The sequence below is a fragment of the Toxotes jaculatrix genome, chromosome 12 (assembly GCF_017976425.1).
Source record: "Toxotes jaculatrix isolate fToxJac2 chromosome 12, fToxJac2.pri, whole genome shotgun sequence".
NCBI classification, from domain to species: Eukaryota; Metazoa; Chordata; class Actinopteri; family Toxotidae; genus Toxotes; species Toxotes jaculatrix.
This window is the reverse complement of record NC_054405.1, coordinates 17,880,266-17,905,333: the sequence shown is the minus strand read 5'-3', so window position 1 is coordinate 17,905,333 and position 25,068 is coordinate 17,880,266. Positions and strand designations below refer to the sequence as shown.

Sequence of the window (25,068 nt, the reverse complement as noted above, 5' to 3'; positions counted from 1 at the left end):
TTAAAAGCCTTTCAGTTGTAATTCTCTGGGCCAAATGCACTGACCATTTGGATAACTTTAAACATATTTTCAACCTCAACAATGAAATCTGGCACCAAGGCTGAACAAATTCAAGTCCAGCAAATTCCCAAGGCTGACTTTTTGTTTCGAGAGCAATTGTTTTTGTTTTTATACAAACACCAACCCACAATTTTTCATTTTTCCTTTCTGCTGGCAAGTCCAGAGCTTGACTCACCGTTCTCGAAGATGGTTCCAGCGATGAAGGACAGCTCAGAGTCATGCTCGGCCTTGCAGGCGTACAGCGCTCGAGCCTTCCTGCCCGCAATACTGGAGACGTTAAGAAAGTTAGAAAAATGTTTAACAATGCTTCATTTAGACACCTCAAAAACCTAAAAAAAAAAAACAAAAACCTTAGGTTACACAAGCCTGAGACTGCTCACTACTTTATACAAACTGTTTTATCAGTGCCAAGTGGCTATATTCAGACATGATAATGGATGTTTTCCAGCTCAAGTCAAACTAAAGATGTGATCATCTTGGACTAGTATGGATTTCATGTTGTGCCATTACATAGCCAATATGTTTCACTGGACAGATAATTGCTTTATATTTTACATTTAAACTACAGTTTTCTCCTTTTTCCAAGTCATTTTTTCATATTCTTTTAATTTATATTGCATCAGGTAACAGAACCTGCCATGTAGAGCTTATTGGTTGGAAGAAAGGCTGGGATTTTGAAGGTGCAAAGCAGTGACATGGAAGACCAGCTGTTAACAGCTTCTGCAGCAGCACTTGGGACACTCGAAGCTTGAAACTTGATGCAGTGAAATGCAGTTTGTCTGCCAAGGCTGAATTAAATAACTGCATCAAAATTGGGTACATTTTTATTCCAATTTAAACAGAGACACTTATATAAGCAAGTAATGCAAAACTAGTTAGGAGAACTTGATGATACTACATTGTTCCCCAGTGGAGCTGTTTGGCTTTTAAATTCCCTTCTTTCATGATTCCAGCTACATGATAGCTGTTTGAAGCTGGTAGGACACTGAAAGTGGGGAGACGCTTGCTGTAGTGCACCTCTACATTTTATTTATTTATTTTTTTGGAGCTACCTTGCTGTTCCTCATGATTTCAAAGTCGACAACAGTCACATCATCTGGCATGATGAATTTTGAAGACCTACTTAAATAAAAGCATATTAGCATGATGCTAACAGCATTCAAATTATTTACTGCACTCCAACACCTCTAAAAAATAAACTATTTATATACTTTATTGTATAGAAGACATACAAATATATTGCTTTCATTTATTTTATTTTATTTTATTTTATTTCCTCTCCTCTCACTTTACTGTCATCTTCACACAGATGTTGTGATTAAATCATAACACAAACAATGTGGACCAACCTGACAGGAGAGGAATCGCTGGAGGTGGAGGACGTCGGCTGTGGACTTGACGGGGCTGAGAACATTGGCCAGGAGGGAGAACGTGGTGAAGTGGGGCTGGGAGACGTTGTGCTGGTGGACACATACACACAAAATTACACGCCGGTAGTATTATACAGAAAGAAAACAATCACATATGCATAGTGTGCAGTTCTGGATATTATGAGATGTGACAAATGTGACTTTCTTAAATCAAAGACATGTTTTTCTTACCTAGTTGGTATGCTGCCACGACTCTTTGGGTTGAGCCTGCAAACAGAAAATGAAATAAAAACCAGGATTAAGTAATCCATCCTAATCAGTGAGCCACAAGATTTAGTACTACGGCATTTCTGGACTTAGGAAAACAAAGGAAAGCTATTTTAACTAACCTGATATTAATTTAGCCATTATGCCTCAAGAGATTATTTTTAGTGAATAGTTTTCCACTCTCACTGTCCTCTGAGGTCTGTTTGCAATAGCTTTCCAGCACACAAGGAACAAATGACAAGTCTGCACAGCAGACCTCCCAGGGGAAAAAAAAAAAAAAGTTTAAAGAAAACTCAAAACACTTAGCTGCAAGGAGAAACTTACTCTTTAATACAGTGGCTGAAGCAAGTATTCAAAAAGTCAACACTTTAAAATAAACGCAGATCCAATCCAGCAGTTGACCAGACACTGGTATTACCTCCAGAAAATCACACAGATAAAGAAACCATAACTTTATAATCCACAAATAACGTTATGCTTATTAAAGTGGAATGACACACGAAAAAGGTAGGTTAGAAAAAGGCTTATCCACCTCTGAATGCAAGTGTACAAATCATTTTATCATCAGTCATGATCGTTACAGCCCTGTCACACAACAAACATCTCATGATGGTTAAAGGCACAGAGCTCTCCTAAAAGCCTCACAAAAATTGTCATGTTACCAACAGATTTCAGAGCTTCTAATTGTTCCTAGAATCTGAATATAACTATTTTTCATACCAATGTCTGGCAAAAATTTCACATGAACTGTTGCATTGGACATGTTTAAAAAAAATGTTGGCATGCTGAATACCTGTTCCCAGCACTGCTACTCTCAACAGGTGAGGCGAGTTGCTTAATGTGCTCCAGCTCTGACTAAAATAACAACCTTAATTGAAGGTTATTAGCCATGATGAAGAAAACGGTACATACTGGTGAGCTTTCAGTCAAAACAAATGAAAGATTTAGCTTACTCCACCATGAATACACATCTAGTACAAGTTCAATATATGAACTGCTTGCTGAACTTTACAGGCTGTAGATAGGGAAATGACATGAAGCACCACATCAACAGGACTAACATGTTTAAAGACAAAAAGAATATTTAGATTTAGCTCATCCAACTACTGCAAATACACACAGTTGTAGTGAGACTCTTTCCAGTTTTTGGGGAAGAGTGTATCTACAGTAATCTAATCAAATTTCCAAATGGTCAGCTGACGTGATGCTGTAAAATATAATTCATTTGTCTAACTAAGCAAGCCATGTGCCTTCATCAATCCATTCATCCTTCCATCCGTCTAATCTGGTGCAGCAAGATTCTGGTGAAAAGTTCTGTTCAGTGATTAACATACACGTAGATTATTACGCAGACATCACAGAACATTCTGACATAAACAAGGCCAGCGGAGTCACGAGGAAACAGAACACCCACCACTTTGCATTCATGCTGCATCACTGACGAAACTCAGCCAGCCTGTTGTGCATCATGACTGGCTACATGTATTTCAGACTCAAAGAGATTTTCTGCTGCCTCTGCTTCTCTGTCATTGTTCTGCCTCATATGAACTAAAACAGTACTGAGAAAGCCTTAAAAGGCAGGATTATACAAGGAAGGTGTTGCTTAGTGTAGAAAATACAGAACATATATTCATACAGCCACTTGCCCTTTATTAAAAACCTCTGATGGGAGACAGTTACACACATTATTTACATGTATGATATCAGTGCAAAGTATTCCACCCTAAAGCTCAAACTGATGACAGAAAATTGAATTTGTCTAACATTTAGGCATTTTTAAACTTGTTGAAATTATGTCTCAGCTTCTGAAGATGATCCAAGACTTTGCTTTGATTGTTGTAAGTATCCAGCAGCCCTGAGAATAGCTAGAAAATACTGGAACCTTGAGAGCTACTTCTAATTATTGATCAGCTTACCTTAAACTCTACTAGACCCAAGTCATTTGAATTTCAGACTGCTTATATCTTTATTTTAAATTCTAGTGAGTTCCCAAAGATACCAAGCATGTCACACTGACTTTTGTCTACCTAATGACGGAGAAGACATCTGAAATATTTCCGTATGATTGTGCATTCACGAAAAACACTGTGTCTGCATAAATATTTCAGTAAGCAGCTTCAATGAACTGTTACAACAGGCAGATACAGACTGTGATATCATAGTAAGGCAGAATTTTTCTTTCTAAATTTCAAGAAAGATGGTGAAATTTAGGGAGAAGAGTTTATCCTGTGTGATCTAAAAATATTGTTTTGGGCGGGCTTAAGCTTTATGACATGAATGACTGAATGGATACCCTGCATACACATGGTTAGCAAAAGGGAAAATTTAGATTTTTCTGCCAGTGTCAGACAGTTGTCTGTGATGTGATGACGTGAAATCTGGTTGCCATAGTGACACTGCTGTGTGCTAAGGTGAGATTTGTGATAATCATGGTATGTCTTTCTTTGGGAACAAACACATTAATTACTTCATTCAGTAACACTTTACACATGCAGTAAGGAGTCCATCTGCAGTTTCCAGCGCTGTGCTCCAGCAGATAATACTGGCTTTAATTCTGCAGTGGAGAAATATGGAGAGAGGGATGGATTTGAAATAGAGTCGGAAAGTTCATTTTTGACCTTGGGAACAGCAGTCTGTCCACATGGTCCACTGAGTAGCTGTTTTGGAGCTTTGGACTGTATCACACGATCAATTCTCGGGAGCTCCAGAATGATGGATGTTTGAGTTGACAGCATTTTGTGAATATTGGAAAGATTATCAACTTTATGAGCTGACTCTGGAAAATTAGTATTTTGGTTTCAAATTCTCCATGATTCTAATATGTTTAACTGAGTGTTGCACAGATGCAGTTCTGCCTGAGATCCAAAATATAAATAGAATATAAATATGAATAGAAATCCCTTTAATTCCATGATGTACTGTGAAACTGAACCATTAATAATAAAGACAGAGTATGCAAGCTCAATCAAGCACATTCTAGACATTTTACTAATGTGATTTCATCATTGTACAGGTCCTGTCTGTTTTTCACCTTAATGGATTATTGGATGGATATGGATTAATGGAAATTTGTCAATTAAACATCCAGCTTTAAGAAAATACAGCAGAAAAACAGGTTGTTGTTATGCGCCTTATTTATTTATTTATTGTAAGTGTCAATCTGAGTGACTGTCTCAATGATCCACCCTCTCTCTCCATTTGTCACTCACTGCTTGTCAATGTGCTCTCTCATCTGCTTCCTCTGTTTCAATTTCTTTTCATCCTATGTAGTTTCTTCTAACCCATTCATCTCCTCTCCCTCCCTCCACTGTTAGCTGTTAGAAAAGACAATTTCCAGCTGACAATCAAGGTAATTTTGACTAAATCAATGTTTTCTTTCCCCTACTTTGCAGAAACTGAATTCTCCACTTTCTCAGATAAGATCTCCTCTTTTCCAGCATTCTGCGCAAAAAGTAATAAAGATTACAGGTTACAAAGTGAGTCAACTGGTGCCCCACATTATAGTCTCCCCATCACATGCACAGCACATCTGACAGCTGATTTAATTAAAGTGATCTCTTGTCTCTCCACTCTCCTTCTGACAGGCCATTTATTCACTTTGTCATAACACACCCACACATTCACCGCAACGCAAACACTAATGCAAAGGCACACGCTTCCATCTCATTAAAAGTGAATGCAAACGCACATTTGAAGACATCCTACAATGACACCATGTATTAATATTAACAAACAATACAGGTATGTGATGATCAATACTTCTAATACTCTGACAGTAAAAATAATCTCAAATCAAAGTGAAACAAATTATAGTTTAACCAAAATGGCACGTCTGTATTTACTGTGTTTGTTGAATTCAATTATTAGATGCTGCTGCACATCAACAACACCATGCAGTTCTTGATCCCTTAAACAGGAATGTATCGTCTACTGCCTAAAGACTGTCTGCACAATAAAACTGCATAACCTGCATGACCTGCAAATATCAAGTTTGGGCACCAGAAAAAACACATGGGTGCAAAAAGTTCTCAGGAATATTTCAGTAATGAGCATCATAAATTTTAGTTGCTACTGATGTCACACAGGTGTCATTGTGCCCCACATTATATTTGTTTTCACAATGACAGCAAGATAATGCCGATTAAAGTGGCACAAAGAACAGGGAAGAGATTAGACAGGTTAGACAAGTTGTGCACTTCTCTATACAAATGAGGATATGAATATATGATGCCTTGACGCTGTTATGTAGGGCTTTTTACTGTACTATACTGTACTGCTTTACCCTGCTTCTGAAGTTAATACAAACTTAAAAATTCCTGTTTACCTACTGTCTTGATCATTTCAGTGTAATTTGCATTTACACATCACCAATTCCATCAGTCATGTCACCCTCACCACTTTGCTGCTCAACAGTATTTTCATTCACTAATTAATTCCAGTCCTTTTCCTCTGTCCTCTTTCCTTCTGTTTTTTTTCCTGATTGATGTTGACCTACTGTGAATTCACCTCAGATTTTTCACCTTAAAAGACTGTCAGTCTTCCTGTTATTGGTACGCTTATAATGTGACGTGGTATTTCTATTTAAAAAAAAAGAAACCCAGAGCAGCATATTAGTAAATGTGGCCTGCTGTAGTAGGAGAAAGGTAAACTCAGCCCCCTCAAGGTTTTATTATGTTTTTTATTCTTTTTTACCTGGCCTTTATTAGAAAGTGGCCTTAATTTATAGGTGCTATTTTTTTATGCTACTATTTGAAAACTGGCTTTTATATGAGAATTTACACCAAATAAACATCAGCTGCGAGAGAAAAACACAGCTGTTTTATATTGCTCACTTATTGCTTGCTCACTTACTGATTCATTCACCTGCTTATTATTCCGACTGTTTATGTGGAGTTTTCACTATGATCATCATGCAAACAGATCAAGTTGAAAGCTTGACTTGAAGCCAGACTCACGACTGTGCAGCAAGAGATTATTTGCCAATATTACAGAAAATAAGAATTGGAATGATATTTACAGCAGAGGGCAAGCTGCTGAAGAAGGCAAAGGACAGAAAATGGCACAGAGAGGAAGTCTACACAGAACTTTCTCTGGACTTTCTCTCAAAAAATAAGAACAAAAAAATCAAGTGTTGTTTTGGTTGCAGCTTAAAAACCTATTTAAAAACCTAAGTTGAACCCCTCATGTGCGACTGCCAGTACTCTGAGTAATATCCCAAGATCTAAGAGCGTGAGAGAGAGACATACTGTGTCTGCACTGTGCTGACGGCAAACAAAAAAGAAAAAAATTAAATGGGAATGACGGAAAAGAAATTCAAGAAGCAGCTCATCAGTAAAAGCAGCAGAAGCAGACACATGTAATCTGGTGACTGGCACTGTGTGTGCGTGCGTGTGTGCTTGCGTGTGTGTGTACATGGGGGTCACGCTGTGGAAATATTTCTATGATAATTTTCCTACAAAACGTTATCATCCCAATGGTTTTATAATTTCAATTCACAATTTTGTTTTTTCCATGGATTTAATTTTACAGCTCTCTTTCTATTTCTTTGTCTCTAATCTCTCTGCATTCAAGACTTTCTCTTCACCGTTTTTTTGTTTTGTTTTTTTTTCCTTTTCTTTTAAAAGCCAAACAAGCAACAAGAATAAACCAAAAACACTGATTTTCTCCAATGGGCAAAAGGAAGACAGAGACCTTTTGCCATTTACACTTGATGTACACACCTTAGTAAACACATTAATAGAAAGAGTCACGGGGATATGATTTGTATATGAAAGAACTTAAAAGGTATGAAAAGACCTCTGAGGCATTTCCCACCCGAAAACAAACTTAGAAAAAGGACACAACAAAATGTGCCAAAGCTGAAAATAACATCTGCCTCAGGGTTATGTGGAACTTTCAAAGACCTAGTTGTTAACCTGTGAACTTTGTACCTCGCTCTTGTCTGTGATGAGGACGCAGGCCCGCTTTTCTTTGAAAACTATGATGTCTGACTTGGGTCTATGAGAGTAAAAAAACATGGTCTGCACTAGGCAGCATTTCATGCTGTAAACAGGCTTTAATAAATCTTTTCTGTTTTGTTTCACTTTGGGATCTACAAAGGGGTACATCAGAAAGTTAGTATTCAGTTTCATTAAGCCGGGGGACTTGTGAGAATAGTAAAAGTCACAGCTGCTGAAGCCAACATATCCTAAATTTTAGTTCCAAGCATGAGTGAAGCGCCAAAAACACTGGACACTACACTACCCATAATGCAACTAAGCAATGTCTCCTTGTTAAACCCTCCCTGCCTAGTAAAACCCATGGCCTTTCAAATTTCACAGCCCCAGTTTGAAAGACCTACCATTCGGTATTTTGATGCAAATGTGAAACCTTTTATCACAGAATATTTACTGCATCATTGTCACTCATCAGTTAGCGAAAAACAAGCAGCAAGACACAAATTCATTTATATGAAAATTTGCTTAATCACCAAACATCAGCAATTGCCAGATATACATTCTTTTGCCGTGGCGTTAGACTGAATCCCCCACCCTTTGGTTTCATCTCCTTTAGTCTTTCAATCTTTGAGTGTCTATGTTTGCACACAGATCAAACTGATTATTATCTACTTGGACTCTATCTACTTTAACTCTGAGTAAGACGACACACACATGCACACATTCCCCAAAATGTGGGACTGTTGCTTTAAAAGGACAAACTGCCACAATTTTGAAAAGCTCGCCATATCGATCTTGGCCGTGGCAGCTCCTTTGAGATTCACACTTCAGTGACTACTCCAACCAGATAGCTTTGGAAGTGCTTTTTCTTTCCCTCCACCATGTGTAGTGTTTTCATTGTGGCTGGTTGTTGAGAAGCTCAAAATCACTCAGTAGTTCTATCTTTGAATCTAAAATAAAATCCTTTCCATCTTAGACACTGCAAGACTCTAATGAGTAAATTGGCTGAGACTGAGTTAATGAAAGGAAATCTATTACTCTTTGCTCATACATGCATAAATGCACTACAGTAATCTATTCATGCAGCCACTTGCCTCATATAAAAACCTCTAATGGGAGATAATTACACACATAATTTTCTATAAGACATCTTGTATGCAGATCCTCTTGTTTTTCTCCACTGTCAAAATGCTTCAAAACAGTTTCTTTTGTTCATGAAGGGAATGTCACACTTTCCTCTTCCAGTACTGCAACACAATCTGTGCTGCTCAGACCTGTAGACGTTTGTATCCCGGGTTCAGTCTCAGTTTATAATGTGTGTTTGTGTGTGTGGTCTCTGACTTTGACTGGATTTAATGTTGTGGCTGATTAGGCTGATTAGGTGTCTTGTCATGGCCAACAGGTTGTTCACTTCAGTTATTAAATGCCTCTTTAATGTGACTCATAATCGAAATACTATGTGAAAAGCTTTTCTGTCTCCTCCTAACTCTTGAATGTCTCTTTTAGGCCTTGATCTGTCTCTGCTGGTATTTATTTTTTGTCAATCACCATCACCAACAAGCAGTTATGGATGACATATCTCCTCAATCTTGAGGAACAAGAAAGCCCAAAAAATTTATAGTCATACTCTAACCAGCAAAATAAAAAATTATCAGTCTATTTCTTAACTTACTTATATTCACAGGTAGAATTTTAAGTGTGCCCTTCACACCTCATTTTGAAAGGACCATAAATTTTTAAGTTAGGTGGCATGTTTGTTACGTTCCGTACTTTTCAGATTTATGACACAGCAGCAGCTGTAATATAGCAGAGAACTCAGAGGACATTACTGAAGCAGTAAAGGCATGACGTAGCAGACTGTCCATCTCTGCAGTTATGACTGTGTTGTGCTGTGCAGGTGGGTTGTGGTCTCCTATTAAGAGAGACTAACTTACTGTATACAGCAACAAAAGACAAAAAGTATGCATTTCTTTCACGCTTTTAGGTGACTACCTAAGGATTTTGTCATATTGATCCTATAACTGCACTGATCTGTGTATTTATTTCTCTGTATATTTATTATTTATGTTAAGAATCTGTTGTAAGGATACAATAGCACACAGCAGAGTCAGTTGTCCTCTCTGTTATTCACATCATTTGTAACTATCAGTCAGACTACGACCTGATGTCCTCATCAGAGACAGAGTAGAGAACAGAAGAGAGGAGAATCCCATATGCAAACAAACATACAGAGCAATGTATCAAAGGAAAAATAATAAATAACACTGACAAAGAATGCACATCTAAAGGTAAGAAAAAAAAACAGATGAATCTATGAATGGGAGATTAAAGAATAATGAGGGTGAGAAAATAAAGCAGAAAGAGTGGAGGTGGCAGAGGGAAGACAGATGGAGGAAAGTAATCAGTGGTGGCATGCAATCATCTTACTGAGAGTCTGCCACTCTTGTATCAGTAAATGAGATGATTGGTAGTGTGTAGCATATCTTCTCTAACACCAAAGTGGCTCAAAGAAACAACATCATGAAATAGACAATCTTATGCTGACAGACTATTGAAGACACTGTGTGTATGTGTGTAGACTTAGCATCATGTTGCTGTGAACGCCATATGCAGGTGTGTGTGTTTACACCTGTTAATAACCTGAGGGTGGTGTTTATATGAAGATGTAATGTACTTCTCACAGGGAGAGAGGCTTGCTCAGACCTGTAAAAATATTTTTTTCTTTCAGTTGGTCTTTCTTTGTTTTGTAAACTGCTGATCAGACACTGAGATAGCCTGAAATGTGGGCACACTGTGTAACAAAAATCCAAGACATGCAAATTGTATAACTGCTAGCTGATACGTTTGTGTGCACATGCATATTAACGGGATGTGTTTTTTTCTGTACTTTTCTGTGCTTTTGTTCTCATTCAGGGGAAGAAGGTACACTGTTGGTGCAGTGGGGAGTTCAATTCCTTGCCGCAAATGTTTCCCAGATGCTTTTGGGATTTAGACCGACAACCTGCCAGTCACAAGACTACTTCTGTTAAAGCTCTTAGCTGCCACATATGCACGTGTGTGCTGACAGAGTGTATGTGCTCCTGCATTCCTCTGCCCGTGAATTTCTGTGTGCATGAAAAAAAGTGTGTGTACATTCTTGAACCCACAGTGTTTGTGAGTGCATCTGAAGTTAATGTTAGCATGTGTGCATAAACAGTATGTCTCTTTTTATATCCAGTGGTTCCAAACTTTCTATGCTTCCCCGCTCACTCACAAACATCTGTTGAGCCATTAAGTTTTTATTTATTTTGGTCTTCTTGACAAATCATCATTTTCTGTTTAAGAATTTTCTTGGACAATACCAATTTTTTTTTCCATTTAAACAGCTTTTCTCATGGATTTTATATCCTCAAACATCCTACACACTTTTCACTTCTGTTTACAGTAAACAAGGATAGCTCAGAAAATATTTTTGGTTGTAGAAAAGAAGATAAAAATGGAAACCATGAACATTAGGTGCCGACTATGTCTCAAAGAAATAAATTAAACAATAAATGGTTAAACTGCAATTCAGCTGCACAGCAAATGCTAAATCTGATTAAAATCAGATTTGCGCTCTGGTGAAGGAACTATACAAGCTAACTTCAGTTTACATTATTGCTCTGTCCTACTCACAGTGAACTGGGTCGGATCTGACGGGTGTCTTGCTCTCCGTCGTTGCTGGTCAGGCTGTGTCTTGGGGTTCGACCTTGGCTGCTGCTGCTGCTACTGCTGCTGCTGTTACAGTTGGCAGAAGAGGAAACCGGCTGCTGTAGCTCGCTGACGGTGGCGTTGACAACACTGTTCCTCTTTTCACCTACAAGAATAAAGAATGATTTACAAATGTTCTGGTGTTATCAGACATACAAATTTCATCTATTTTTCTGCAAAAAAAATAGCAAAACTGTATCAAAATGGCTAGTTGTTTATGATGTTCAGCAAAAAATGGTGGCTGTGGACACTTCCTTTTCTCCCTAAGCCGAACTTATGGCAGCACATACCAGGTGTAAGCCAACTCTAACAGAAAAAAAACCCCAAAAAACTAAAGAGCCAAAAACAATCATAATTATTTGTATTAGGCAAATTAGGTGGTTCAGCTCACCTTTCTGGGAATGTGTTGGTGTGTGGAAGAGTGTGAGAGGCCTCTCGCTGCAGGATGGGGCTTTGCTCTCAGTGCTTTTTCTCCTGGGCAGGTTGAGCGGCAGGTTGGTCGAACCTCCTGAAGAGCTTGGCACATCCCTAAATATCTGCTCAAACAAGACAGTTCAGTTTGAGGATAACCAAAGCAACAATATATAAATTGTGAAAAAAAACTTTGAAACATTCCAAAAAAAAAAATTAAACAAGTGTACAGGATGTTCTTGCTAATTCCATGTAATTTATGGTCTCGTGTTTAACTGCAGGGAAATGTATCTTAACAATGAGGGACATTGTTGGCTTCAGACTACAATCTGTGATTGTGACAAACTTTATTTGTACTCCTTGAAGCATGATTACGCAACATGCTTCAAATCTCTGTTGTGATAAAAATATACATGTACTGGGTCTCGTGCCCTCCCATCCCTTTCCCCATCCCCAACTAATTATGCATCTCTACATTTTTCAAAATTGATGGTTTTCCACAGCTAAATGCTGCTGTCAGCCTAAACATTACCATCCCCAAATCCATTCATCCATATCCATGCTTTTTTCAGTATGGCACATGAGCATGCTTAGTTATACTGTCAAGGGAAGAGAATAAAAAGCACTTCACACAGCAAATAAAATTCATAAATTGTCAGAAAAATGGACTCTAATTATGCTTTTATTTGTGGAGAGAGGTCAGATATCTGCCATTATTCTGCAGCTGTACAGAAGAGGACAGTGACACGAGGACTGTGATTAGATCTTTTTAAGGATGCAGGACCGTTCTATCACAGTTTTTATATTCCATTTGTTTTGTTTTTGCACATTGCACTAGACACAGCTGTTGCCTGGGAAATCTGGAGGATGGAAGGGTCTAACACATCACCTGTGCATGTGTGTGTGTGTGTGTGTGTGTGTGTGTGTGTGTGTGTGTGTGTCATCCTATCAATACACACTTCTCCCATCTGTGTTATTTGTGTGTGTGACTGATCGTTTCTTTCTGTCACTGGCTGAACATACGGTGTGTGCGCAGTGCCTGAGTCTCCAGCAGTAACGCTGATTTGTCTGTTGCCATGGTGACATCTGTAAGCAGCTTGACCTACCAATATAAGCTGCTTGGATCTAAAGGGGAAAGTGGCTTTGAAGTGTATATGTAGTACAGTATATACAGTTATTTTGAGTGTGTGAGTGTGTAGCATGTGTTCAGATTTAAAGGGTTAGGTGAATTAATTGTAGGTTTAATGCACAATTACACAAAAGTTAATCCCCTTGACAAAGCCAGGGGATTCATTTAATCTTATGCAGTAGAGTCTGCCATGTTGCCAGACTCTACTGTTTCAGTTTCAATTTGTACACATGCACAGCCTCTTACCCTTTCATGGTGCTCTATAAGGATCTCCACAACAATGTTCTGGAACTTGATGTCCATGATGGCTGCCACCGTCTCCTCCTGGGGTCGAAGCAAGGTCGGCCCAAAGACCACACCCAGATTAGCGATGGTCATCAGATTCTGCTGGTGGTGACTGGCCACACTGTTGAGGGGTTTAGACAGAGAGAGTGGGTGGCCCCACATTTAATCCAAAAATCCCTGAAACTTTACTGTTTTAAATTAGTCTCACTGCTCTCATCAAGAAGCAGCAAGGAGAAAAACCTCTCATAAACACACTCTATGCAACCTGTTGAGCACCATGGCAGGCAAGCAAAGGTAGCAACTAGCTGGTGAAACATTTATCAGCTAAAGAGCCAGATATATTTTTCAGGAGTTGGACATTCAATGGAGTTGAAACAAGCCTTAAATGGAATGCCAATGTTGCTCTGCTATTTGTAGTGGACATATTTTCAGTGAGTTAATATATTGTTCCCTATTGCTAAGCAGCCAAAAAAAGAAAAAAAATACTGATTCAGGGAACTGGCTATTGAAAAATGTTGCTATAGAAATCAATCAATCAATCAATCAAACAAAGAACTGTCCCTTGGGGGGCAATTCAAGGAAAGTAGTTGTTAGAGAAAAAATATTCTTTGCCAAGTGTGAAATAGAAAAACTGGAGACAGACATCAATTGTGTTATAGAACTGAAAAGAAAAAAATAAGACACATTTTTCTCCAAATTTACAACAACACCTTCAAGAAGTGAAAAGCTCTCCCTGGTGGTACAATTAAAGTGGCTGAATTGGCAGGATAATAAGGTTATGAAGCCAGACAGAAATGACCATTTCTGTAACTTTCTCAAACCAACAATTCAACATTCACAGCAACTTCACACCAGGAACTTTTCATGTTTACAACTGAGTGCAACATTATCCCTGGAGAGACTGTCTGAAAATGTGTGCTGTTATCCCTGTTTTTAAATGATATTGTGTCCATGTGTGACAGTCCACATGTGTAATCCACTAAACCCAGGTAAAGGTTCTCAAAATACCTGGATTTGCATTCGCCTACATGTTGTATAAACATGGCTGCTGCTCCATTTGTCACACATTATATCATGCTGCCGCTGTTGAAGAAAAGCCTGATAAAGCCAGAGGGCTTAGATGTGGGTTTAGAATGAAAACACAATTCCAGTTGGCTGCATTAAAGGAATTATTTCACATAAGCCAACAGTGTCATGCTCTGCTTTTTTGATTCCACAGCTTGTGGCTATCTTATTTACAGACCATCAGCCTGTTTGATTCACAAGTTTACATGTCTGTACAGCAAAATGTGGAGGCAAACGGTGGAATTTGAAGCCCTGAGAGAAAGAAAATGAAGAGTCAATTGTCAGGGAATGGACCGTTTGTATAAAATAGAGATCTCTGAAACAGATTTGTTGAACCTAATCGTCTGGAGTGCTCATCAGCATCTGCCTGCTGAAATGTCTTTGAGAGAAACAGTGAATTCCTATCAGCTCAAAGGGCGAGTAACATCCTCTTATCTCCTAATAAGCAGTGATTTGATGATTTGCAGGTCAAAAGATATCTAGAAGCCTATGTAAACCTGGGATAAATTTGTTTGAAAAGTTGAAAGTTTTTTTCAACATTTATGCTACATATACTATAAATACTTTATTTCAGTCTGAAGTTAGGAGCTGATTCAGCCTTAATAGTTTAATCATTTATAGTAATTTAAAATTAAACTGGATGTATGGGAAAAAAGTGGCTTCTTAAACCAAATTCAGCATCGTTTTAACCTTTACACAAAGGAATCTTTTGAATCGCAAATCACCAAACTAATCCTTATTGGGCTGCAATTATGGTAGCTTCTACACTTCCTGGCGTCCACAGAAACACCTGCATCTGACCACTAACCCCTCCTTCTCTTCAAGGGATAAGTCGAGAAATGGATTTGGCCTGGTGGCTGCTGGATGGGTTTCTATTTTCAGTACACACTGCCTTAATGCAAGAGATTACATGGAACACTAATCTTTTTTGTGGATGGACAACAGCATATATTAAGCTGAGGAGTTTTACAGCGGCATGAGTGGAGAGGAGATTTACTGTTGCTAATAGCACAACATGGTTACGGCTAAAATTAAATACCGTGCTGCTTTCCTAAGCACACAGCGTCTGATACAGCAAAATAACAATGACTGCAGTTATGCATCTGTGTCCAAGTGTGTGATATCAACACCTACTTGGCCAGGTGTTTCATCAGCAGCTCCAGCATTTGTCTGTTCTTCTCAGGCAGCCGGTGCACCAGAGCATGGATCTCTGTCACCCTGGCCTCTGGGTTGTCCAATTCTGGTCAGAGACAGACAGAAAGACAGGGAGACAGGCTGTTGAAGAAATTAAGACTTCAGTATGTCACAGTTGATTACTTTCTTACTAACACATATATTTAATATGCAGAAACAAAACACTGAACAGGTAAACAAGTGGAAAGCAATCAGAAACTTCCAATACTCCTAATACAGACCGAAAGAGAACTGATTTCAAGACGGAGAGAGATGCAGAGAGTGGAGAAGCACTGTGACCTGGTGATGAACAGGTAGACAGGCAGTGCAGACAGACAAGCAGGCAGAGAGACCTCTTATTGACGAATGGCTATAATAAGTCAGGTCTGCAGAACCAGTCAATAGATAGATGACAGCAGACTCATACTAGATCAACCCTTGGGCCCTGGCTGTCAGCACCAGGCAATACACTCACAACAAGCAGAGAATCTTAAACACAGGCATACACATGCAAGCACACAAACATTTTACAAGTAGGGCTGACACACACACACACACACACACACACACACACACACACACACACACACACACACACACACATGAACTCACACAAGGTCAGATATCTTTAACATACACACACGTGCACACCCACACATACCTCCAAAAAGATGCATGCACATGAAAACAGCTACACTCATCCTTCTCTGTTGTTCCCTATAATGCATTCTCCAGTGTCCACCACTTCACACACATTATGCTGAAGCACACACTCTTCTGTTGTTTCAAGCCGCAACTCATGACTTAGGTACAAACACACATATGGTACAACCACATATACCAATATATGCATTAATATCAGGCTTTCAGAAAACCAAATTTAACACAGTTGAAAAGGTATTAATTCTATCCAAGAGCTAATTCAAAGATGCTTTTTTTAATCTCCCCCCAAATCATACTAAGCTCTGGAATTAACTCCCACTAACACCTACCTAATCCAAGGAGGGAGTAAGAAACATAAAGAGAGTATGATTCAATAATTACTTAATGGGATAAATTTTAAGTCACATTAATCTAATAAGGGTTGGATTGATGCTTCAATAGTTGAATTTAAAAATATATATATTTTTCACATTTTGCCTTGATTTGACAGCTGACAGTCTAAGGAATCAAACTGTGGAAGTTGAGGTGATGTGTGTAAATGCATTAACCACTGGGCAACCAGAGACCAACAACTGTTGAAATTATAGTCATAATTGTGTGTGATGGACAAAGGTTAGTGCACAGATGCTTTTTCAAAAACAGGTTATTTCTCATTGAGTATATGAAGCAGTTATTCTGAGGCAGCAGTCTGTGTAACATTTTGGGAAACATGCTTATTTGTTTTCTTGCTGTGAGTTAGAAGAGATGATCAATATCTCATGTATGTGCATTAAATATGGAGCAGAAGCCAGGAGGCAATTAGCTAAACTCAGCATTAAGGCTGGAAGCACAGGGGATTCATCTGGCCTGACTCTGTCCAAAGTTCAAAAATACGCCTACCAGTGCCTGCAAAGTTTACTCATCTGCAGAAACCCATTGTCACAATTAACTGTATCTCATTAGTTTGATATGCAGACAGAAGGAAATTTATGAGCAAACTATGAGATTCCATAAACAAGAGTTAGACCAAAGGTAGATTATGGTAACAGTTGAACTGGATTCAAAAAAGTGTAGACTAGCTGTCAAATTAGTCGCACTGTGTTTCATATGAGGAAGAAACAAATTATCACTGGTGAAAGAGCAACATTATGTTCTCAACACAGAAATGAATCTCGTAAATGTACACATAAAGTTCATAAGGATAAAAGTAAAAAGAGTAAATTTATTCACTATATAATGCCCTAAAATATTGCACAATGGAGAGAAAAAGTAATGGCCATGGCATTCACTACTAATTCACTACTCCCTATATAACAGACACTAAATAGTTAGTCATGAGCAGTAAATTGAAATTTCCGACACGAACTAATCATCATCTTGTGTCTTCACTGACAAATATTCAGAAGTTTTCTCATCTATGAAATGTGGAACAGGATGGAATTTTTGAGGGCACTAAACATTGGACAAATTTACACACTCAGAATTCAGACCCATTTTTTCAAACATTTTTTTTTTAAACTCTGGACATAGCCCCTGCTTCCAGTCTTTATGATAAGCCAAGCTAATAGCCTCTTGGCTTTACTCTGATTTGAGAGTGGAATTGAGCGGAAATGGAATCTTGTCATCATGACACAAATGTAAATAATATTAAAAAAAAAAAAAAACATCAATCAAAATGCCAAACAATTTCTTGAATATTGAAATTGCCATGTCATTGGATTAAACTCCAAGGAAAATCATTTAAAAATCATCACAATCATTTAAAACAATTCACAATGTAAGAAATGAGAACATTCTTTTTTCTTTTCTAGATTAAATGTACAACATATGCATACATGAAAATACTGTAAACACACACCAGCTACTGTGATGCGTGAAAACCAAAGAAACATTTATGCATAAACCACAGGCTGAATGTCAATGTAACACTGTGGTCAGTAGCTACAGCACTGAGTCACAAGTGATTATAACAAGCAGAAATAATTTATCATCGCAGCCTCCACCTCATCCATCACTTAACAGACGATGACCTTTTAAAAATCGCTTTTTCTCTCTCACCTTGAATCTCAGCCCTGAGGACAAAATAAATAAATAAACCATGTTCCCAGGAGTATTTTTTTCCTTTGAACACTGGGTTGCATGCATCTGAATACAGTCACACCTGCACACAAAGACATACGCAGCTACACACACAATTCATGCACATCCTCTCCACTTGTCATGCATGCATGTTTGCATGTCCCCCATACTCATATTTAGTATAGATGCTTTACAACATGGTGCCGATACAAAGTTGACAGAATTAGAGAATTTTCTGGCAGCCACTACATTACTTAAGTATTTAGCATTTAAAAATAAACAATCAAGTTTCATCCACTGCAATAATATAAAATGCAGAACGTTAGACTTCTCATATCAACTGTCAAAGATATTCAAAATAAACCAGTATCCCTATTTTTGGTGATGATTTCAAAACTATTCTTTGGGCTGGCATTTTGTTAACACTACCTAATCCAGACTGAAGCTCATTAGAGACTTTGGCCAACTCCTGTGTTATAAAGTTAATTGGACTAAGACTGTTGCCAGTTTTATTAACACTTCTGTCCATTAACTTGAAATCAGATATGAAAGCACAGATTTGTATAAAATACCACAGTTCTCACAGCTTGAGGCTCTTAAAAAGCAAAAACCCTGACAACAAATCTCACGTCATAAAAAATTCATTTGTGCATCTCTTAAGCAAGAAGGGATTTGGATTACGTATGGAGTACATACTTTTACAATCAAAGTCAGGAAAGCAAACATGTACACAACCATATGCAGTAAATGAGGAGTGCTTGACACATCTGCTAACCACCGGCTGATCCCTAACCAACTCCAGCACCGCCTCCTGATCATCTCCTCGCCTGTGCAATATGTGCAGAATATCCTATCTTTCCTACTTGCATGCTGCCTGGATTCATATTGTGGTGGGCTACCCAAGACAGAACAAACTGTACAAATACAAAACATCTACAGTTTTAACAAAACAAATTCTGTCTTTCATTTTCAAACAAAATTGATGCAGTATGATAAGTCGTTGGATGTACGGTATGTGTTCCAGCAGAATTTGACATATTTTTCTGCAACATTTGAGCAAGAGACCACATTATCTTAATTCATTTTGAGCGTGACTGATAGAAGAAAAGGAAGGTCAAACATCTTCTATTTCCATTTGAGGCTTAATTTGAAAATTAGCGTCTTTGTGAATAGTCACAGAGATCATCAAAAACTATTATACTGCACATGCATGCAGTAGCTTTAAAGCAGCAAATATTTATATATTAACAATGGGTCAAATGGTATCTGGAAGTGGCAAAAACCACAGAGAATTACCACCTCATTTTGCAGTACCAAAGAGAATTTTGTTTTGGTGTTAAGGTGTTATGGTGAGCGTTTGTTGTTGGCAAGCTCTGCACCAAAAGTACGCATCATTCATTTGAGTAACAGGCATCAACGGTTTATAGGTTCAGTGTCAAAAATCTTAAGTAGGAGTAAACAACATGTGTTTGTCTTTGTCTCAGTTTCTGTTTCTTCCTAGAGCAAGACCCTAGATGACATGTAAATCGCCAGGTTTCAGTTTCTTGTATTCTGTATTAACTTCCTGGCCATCACTTGAAATGATCAGAACTGTATGCGGAAGATGAGAAAGTATAACGTTTTACCACTATTTTAGCTGCAGGCTGAAATTACAACACCTGGCTAGCAGCAATATAACACTGCCTGCATCCATTCATGTACACAAAGCAGTCTAAATTATTGATTATAGTGTTTCCTTTGTTTGGAGTAATGCCAGCAGGTTTGCATTTAAGTGGAAAGATGTCACTGTTGGCTAAGCATTGAACTCAGCTCAAACTCTTGATGTGGTGTAGCTTGAAATCTCTCGTGTGCTGCTTGCACATGTACCATTAAATTCCTTGTTTCCTTGTCTGACCATCTCCTCTTTGTCACTGAAGTTATCTCCGTCATTACAGCAAAAGCAGATAAGCTCTAGAGAAGGTTAAGAAAGATAATATGGCCATACACAAAGGGGCCATTCTGAAAATAATGTCATCATAATAAGAAAAAATAATAAGAGGTGAGGTGGAGTGTGAGATCAACAGGTAGGTTGCTGCAGTATCATCAGTAAGGTGGGTGCTGCAGAAGACTAATGTGGTGAAAACAGAACTAAGCATGAAGGTAAAGCTCATCTAGGGTCATGAGCTTTGGACAGTGACTAAAGGAATCAGACTGTGTATACAAGCAACTTAAAAGAGTTTCCTTTGAAGGGTGTAACCTTATGAACAGGGTGAGGAATTCACACATCTGAAAGCTCTCGAAACACTGCTTCTTTGGGTTAAAGAGAGGCCAGTTAAGGTAGGTCAGGGCCCTGATAAAGAAGCTGCATATCTATAGAGATATTCCAGGCACATCCAACCGGTAGGAGACCCTGGGTGACACCCAGAACACACTGCAGGGATTTTATATCCCATGTGGCCTGGGAATGCCTTGGGATCCACTGAAGTAAGTAGTTAGTAAGAGGGGCATATGTGTTAGGGTATGCTGGCCTAACTAGTGTCATCTGTGTCTAAAGGCAAACATGCTCATACCTGTTCTAAATGTTTGAGGGTAGGGTGAAAACCTGCCATCATAGAGAAGACAAGGCAAGACCGGATGAATCATACAAATGGAGATTACAGTGCACACTATATCAAAAGAATTTCAGGCCTTGCTCAACCATCCGACAAGAACTTCATTTTAAGTATACTGCTGCCTTTACCCTGCTATCACCACAACCCTGACAAAAACAAGTGGCTCAAAATGATGGACACATGGATGGATGGACAAAAACATGTTTCTTTTGAAGAGCATGCAGTGTATTTATCCTGAAGTCTTCACCTGATCACTTTTCAAATGGGTCATGTAATCATCATAAGTGGTTCTGCTGCTACACTTGCATTGTGATCTCTATACGGTCTGTGGACCAAGCAGCAAGCAAATCACTCCATTAGGTGTAACAAAGCTTAGGTTAAATAGATAAAGTAGGAATAAAAACCGATCAACACTTGTTAAATAGGAAGAGTGACTGGTTTTAAGACACGTTACAGTTTTTTCCAAAAGAATCTTTGTCAGCTTGGTTGTTTGAAAAGGAGGATAGGATCTTATGTATCTAAAAAGAAATATGTATCATTCAGGTCAATGTCACTGCATATTAACTTCAGATAAAATTCATGGTGAACACCGTTCAATGCAATATCATCTTTTATCTTCTCAGCTCTTTCTTTTATGTACTAGGTTAGAAAGCAAAAACTACAAAAATGGTTACAGTGAATAATGCTTGGTCCAGTTTCTTAGAATCTTTACAAAAAATAGTCACCTTGCACAGAGAAAGCCTGAGCCCAATGAAAAGCAAGTTGAAGGAATTCAGGTAACTATACAAGTGAAAATGTGAGACAGGAGATGAAGTAAGAAAAAGAGAGAATTAGAGGTGAAATAGGAGGAAGAAATTGATGAATTAATGAGAAAGCGATACTGCAAGCAAAACTAATGACTGGAGACAGAGTGATTGCTGTATGTGTGTTTTCTTGTTGGCACATGCCTAAGGCAGGTATCTGAAATCCAGGTGGCAGTACCCTCCCTCCGTCCTCCTCCTTTGTGTTTCTCTCTTACACTCCCCCCTTTTTTCCACTCCATTTCCTCCTTTTCTACTACCTTTGCCTCTGCTCTCTATTTAAACCAGATATTCAAAACCAAGTAGCACAGGATGGGTAAGAGTAAGCCGAGATGAAACTAGAGGAGGAGAAGGAGAAGGAGGCGGAAGATGAGATTTGTTAACGGAGTGATGGGAGGAGTTGGAAAGGATACGTGAAAGAGAGGAGGAGAAAGGGAGGAGCTGAAAGAGGGAGTTCAACTGAGGACGCTGTCCTCAAAACACCTCGCTACTTCTGTAAAATTCTGCCTTGGAAAAAATACAAAAGCGCACTTTCACATGCCGACACGCATTCCTGCAGATATGCATTCACACACAAATTCATGACATGCAAATGCAGACACCCACATAAAAAGAAACTGATGAATGGCAGGGTAAAAAGAGATAGCAGAGTTTTACCAGAAGATGAGAGAAATTTGTAAACTTATATGCATGTATTATAGAATGGGTGATCCACGTTGGTATCAAACCAGGTACCTTGGCATTCTTAGCTGCCAAACTCTAAGCCTCTCTCCCAATACACAGATCAACACACTTTTTCTCATTTTCTGTCCAGCTGGTCTCACTATGGAACCATTTCTTGGTGGTGTTGCCAGAGACACACAGTCATTTCCTGAAGTTCCTTCCCCTGTCAGCTCAGCTTTCTAGTGCCTTAGCTACCGACAAACAGAGAAAACAGGTCACTGACACATCCTGTCAGACTAGACTGGACTGGATTAAACTAAACTAAACAAGAGTTTTTTTGGAATACACCGAAATTTCAAAACTTTAGTAAGGGGAAGATAGAGTAGCAACACAGAAATGAACCAGACTGTATGAAGCCAGGCTTAACTTTGCTAAACTAGATCAAAGCCAGGCCACATAAAACCTAGACGTACAAACTATTAGACTGCACTGTGAAGAGTCTTCATGCAAAGTCTCAAGTTAATGCTAAAAAACAGCTAGTGCTTGCAAAAGTTTGTTTTGTTGCCTAGGAGCCACATGAGAAGAATCTAATACACTGAAATGATTGCAGTGACTGTTGGAGAGTTTAGGCAATCTGTCTTCAAGACAGCTGAACGTTTTTTTTTAAATGAAATTATTTATCTTGAATCAATACACCCCACCCATCAGGTGCTGGTGGAAAATAAGGGAACATTTTTGTAGCTCCCAACAAACCTCAAAGCATTAAGCTTTTACTAGGCTGTCACTTTCAGCTTTAAGCTCCCAAGGCTTTCCATCTTCATGTGGAATTTGAATCTCATATAAATATTCCAATGAAAGCACTACACACAGCAGGTCAGTAACATACTGTGTGCCTCACACAACATAAAGCCCACACAGTCAGGGGGCTCAACTACCAGACCTAATAAAGAGACAGAGGCATCCCAGTGGCACAGTGGGTATGCTGGTTTCTCAGTAGGTGAACGATCTATTTGCAGCTAACAAGTGGTTTAACAGCCAAAGTCATGACCCCATTCATATGATGATTCATTTGATGCTCTCATTCTCCACATTAAATTGGAGGAAGCCTTGTAAGAAATGCCTTCAAAGAGATTAATTGAGAAAAGAGACAGAATCCCTGGATAAGTATTACAACAAATAAAAAAAAAACATATTTAAATATGGATTTTTAAATACATTTTCCAAAATCCATTCATAAACTGTATAAATCAACATGACCCATGAGGATTTCAGCTTAAATCAACAGCAAACCAAATGGTACTGAGGAATTTGCTGCTTAGCAGTTTGTTGTAAGAGTATGTGAACTCCATGTAAACCATCTATATAGTACAATCTATTTATTTAATCCAAAGTAGGCTCAGCGCGCAGGAGAGTTTATCTTGTGTTCTGCCAACTACGCTAAATAAGACACACATAAAGGAGAATACTCACTGGCAGCTTTGATGAAGCTCCTCTGGTACTGATATGTCATTAGAGGTGCAGGCAGCATTCTGCAGACACAAGAGATGGAGATTTCAGGTGGAGAATGTCAGCTTTCAAAACGGAACACAAGTCTAGGTTTGGCTACTCTACAGAAATCTGAATAGTTCTGAATGGGCTCTGTTCTCCCTCTTTTCTTTGTTTCTCTCCATCATGCCAGCTTGCACAGATGGACATCAGTTTCTCACTGCTGCCTGAGGGGTGTAATGGCTCCAACCGGTTCTCAGTGACACCTGACCCGAGGTCCTGGTGCTGTGACAGTGTGTTTGCGTGCTGTGTATTCGTGTAGACACTAGGCCTGTCTGTGATTCTGACTGATTTCTGTGCCAAAGAAGTGCACGTGTGTGCACTGAACGTGCATGAATGTGTCTGCATGTCAAAGTTTGTGTACGTGTGTTTGAGAGCAGTGCAGCGTGTAGATTCATTCAGTCATTGTAAATTTAGAACAGATTGAACACCAATACTCTTTCCCCTCATGCGTTTTCATCCACTTAGCTGCCTATTCCTGCTCTTCCATCATCCTGATCCTTCCCTCATCACCAACTGCTGAGATACTCTTGAGGAAGTACTTTAAATGTCAGCTGCTATACAGTGGTCAGCAGTAAGACTGTGGTTGTACTCAGAATGTATCACTGATCTAAGTGCAGCACTGCAGAAACAGAATGTTTGTGCTAAGAGCAGTCCCTCTATGGTTAAATAAAAGTTTTAAAAGTACAAAGTTTTGTGAGTGAAAAGAGCAGAAAAGTGCTGCAATTTCAAAATGAGAAGAATAATTTAGAGTCACGAAAAGACCAATTAATCCATTTTCCATGGGTCTTTGAGGTTAAAACGCACTCTTAATCTCTGAATACACAAACACAATTTCATGACAAATGCTTCTGAGTAGAACAGTGAGGAAATTTTGATAATAACCACAGGACAATGTACTGCACGGCTCTTTCACAGGATTTTCTGTTGTTATACCTCATATGTGTACTTGCACAAGCCTTTTCACACAAACCTGAGATAGTGCTTGATAGCACTTGTGATAGTCTTAATCTCCCACTCTGCATTTTCCAGCTCCACATCAGCACATGTCTTAGGATCTTAATGGACAAAAATATGAGATATGAGCTAAGACAAAAAAAAGACCACTTCATTTACAGAACAGATTTTATTTTTAGTTTAAACAAAATATATGTATTTTTGTGTTTACCCATAGCCAGGCTCAGTAGTTTTTGTACTCTGGAGCTGACGCCAACAATTCTGTACAAGCCCTGCTCATCGATACCTAGGGGGGAGGAAAGAGAAGGGGAGAGGAGAGGAGAGGTTACCTCTTGTTCTTATTCCATGGAAATTTTGAACCAAGTG

General features: G+C 38.7%; 1 protein-coding gene across 1 annotated transcript in view; it reads right to left on the bottom strand.

The window, feature by feature from the left end:
- LOC121190442 (rho GTPase-activating protein 26-like) overlaps positions 1–25,068 on the bottom strand; it is an 81,539-nt gene that overhangs the window by 3,438 nt on the left and 53,033 nt on the right. Inside the window, exons 14-23 of the mRNA XM_041051171.1 lie at positions 24,914–24,988; positions 24,719–24,803; positions 23,671–23,729; positions 15,387–15,492; positions 13,149–13,308; positions 11,754–11,898; positions 11,288–11,468; positions 1,662–1,697; positions 1,410–1,520; positions 236–327 (exon numbers count right to left, since the gene is read on the bottom strand). Coding sequence (XP_040907105.1) covers positions 236–327; positions 1,410–1,520; positions 1,662–1,697; positions 11,288–11,468; positions 11,754–11,898; positions 13,149–13,308; positions 15,387–15,492; positions 23,671–23,729; positions 24,719–24,803; positions 24,914–24,988 — 1,050 coding nt within the window. The remainder of the gene's footprint in view (positions 1–235; positions 328–1,409; positions 1,521–1,661; positions 1,698–11,287; positions 11,469–11,753; positions 11,899–13,148; positions 13,309–15,386; positions 15,493–23,670; positions 23,730–24,718; positions 24,804–24,913; positions 24,989–25,068) is intronic.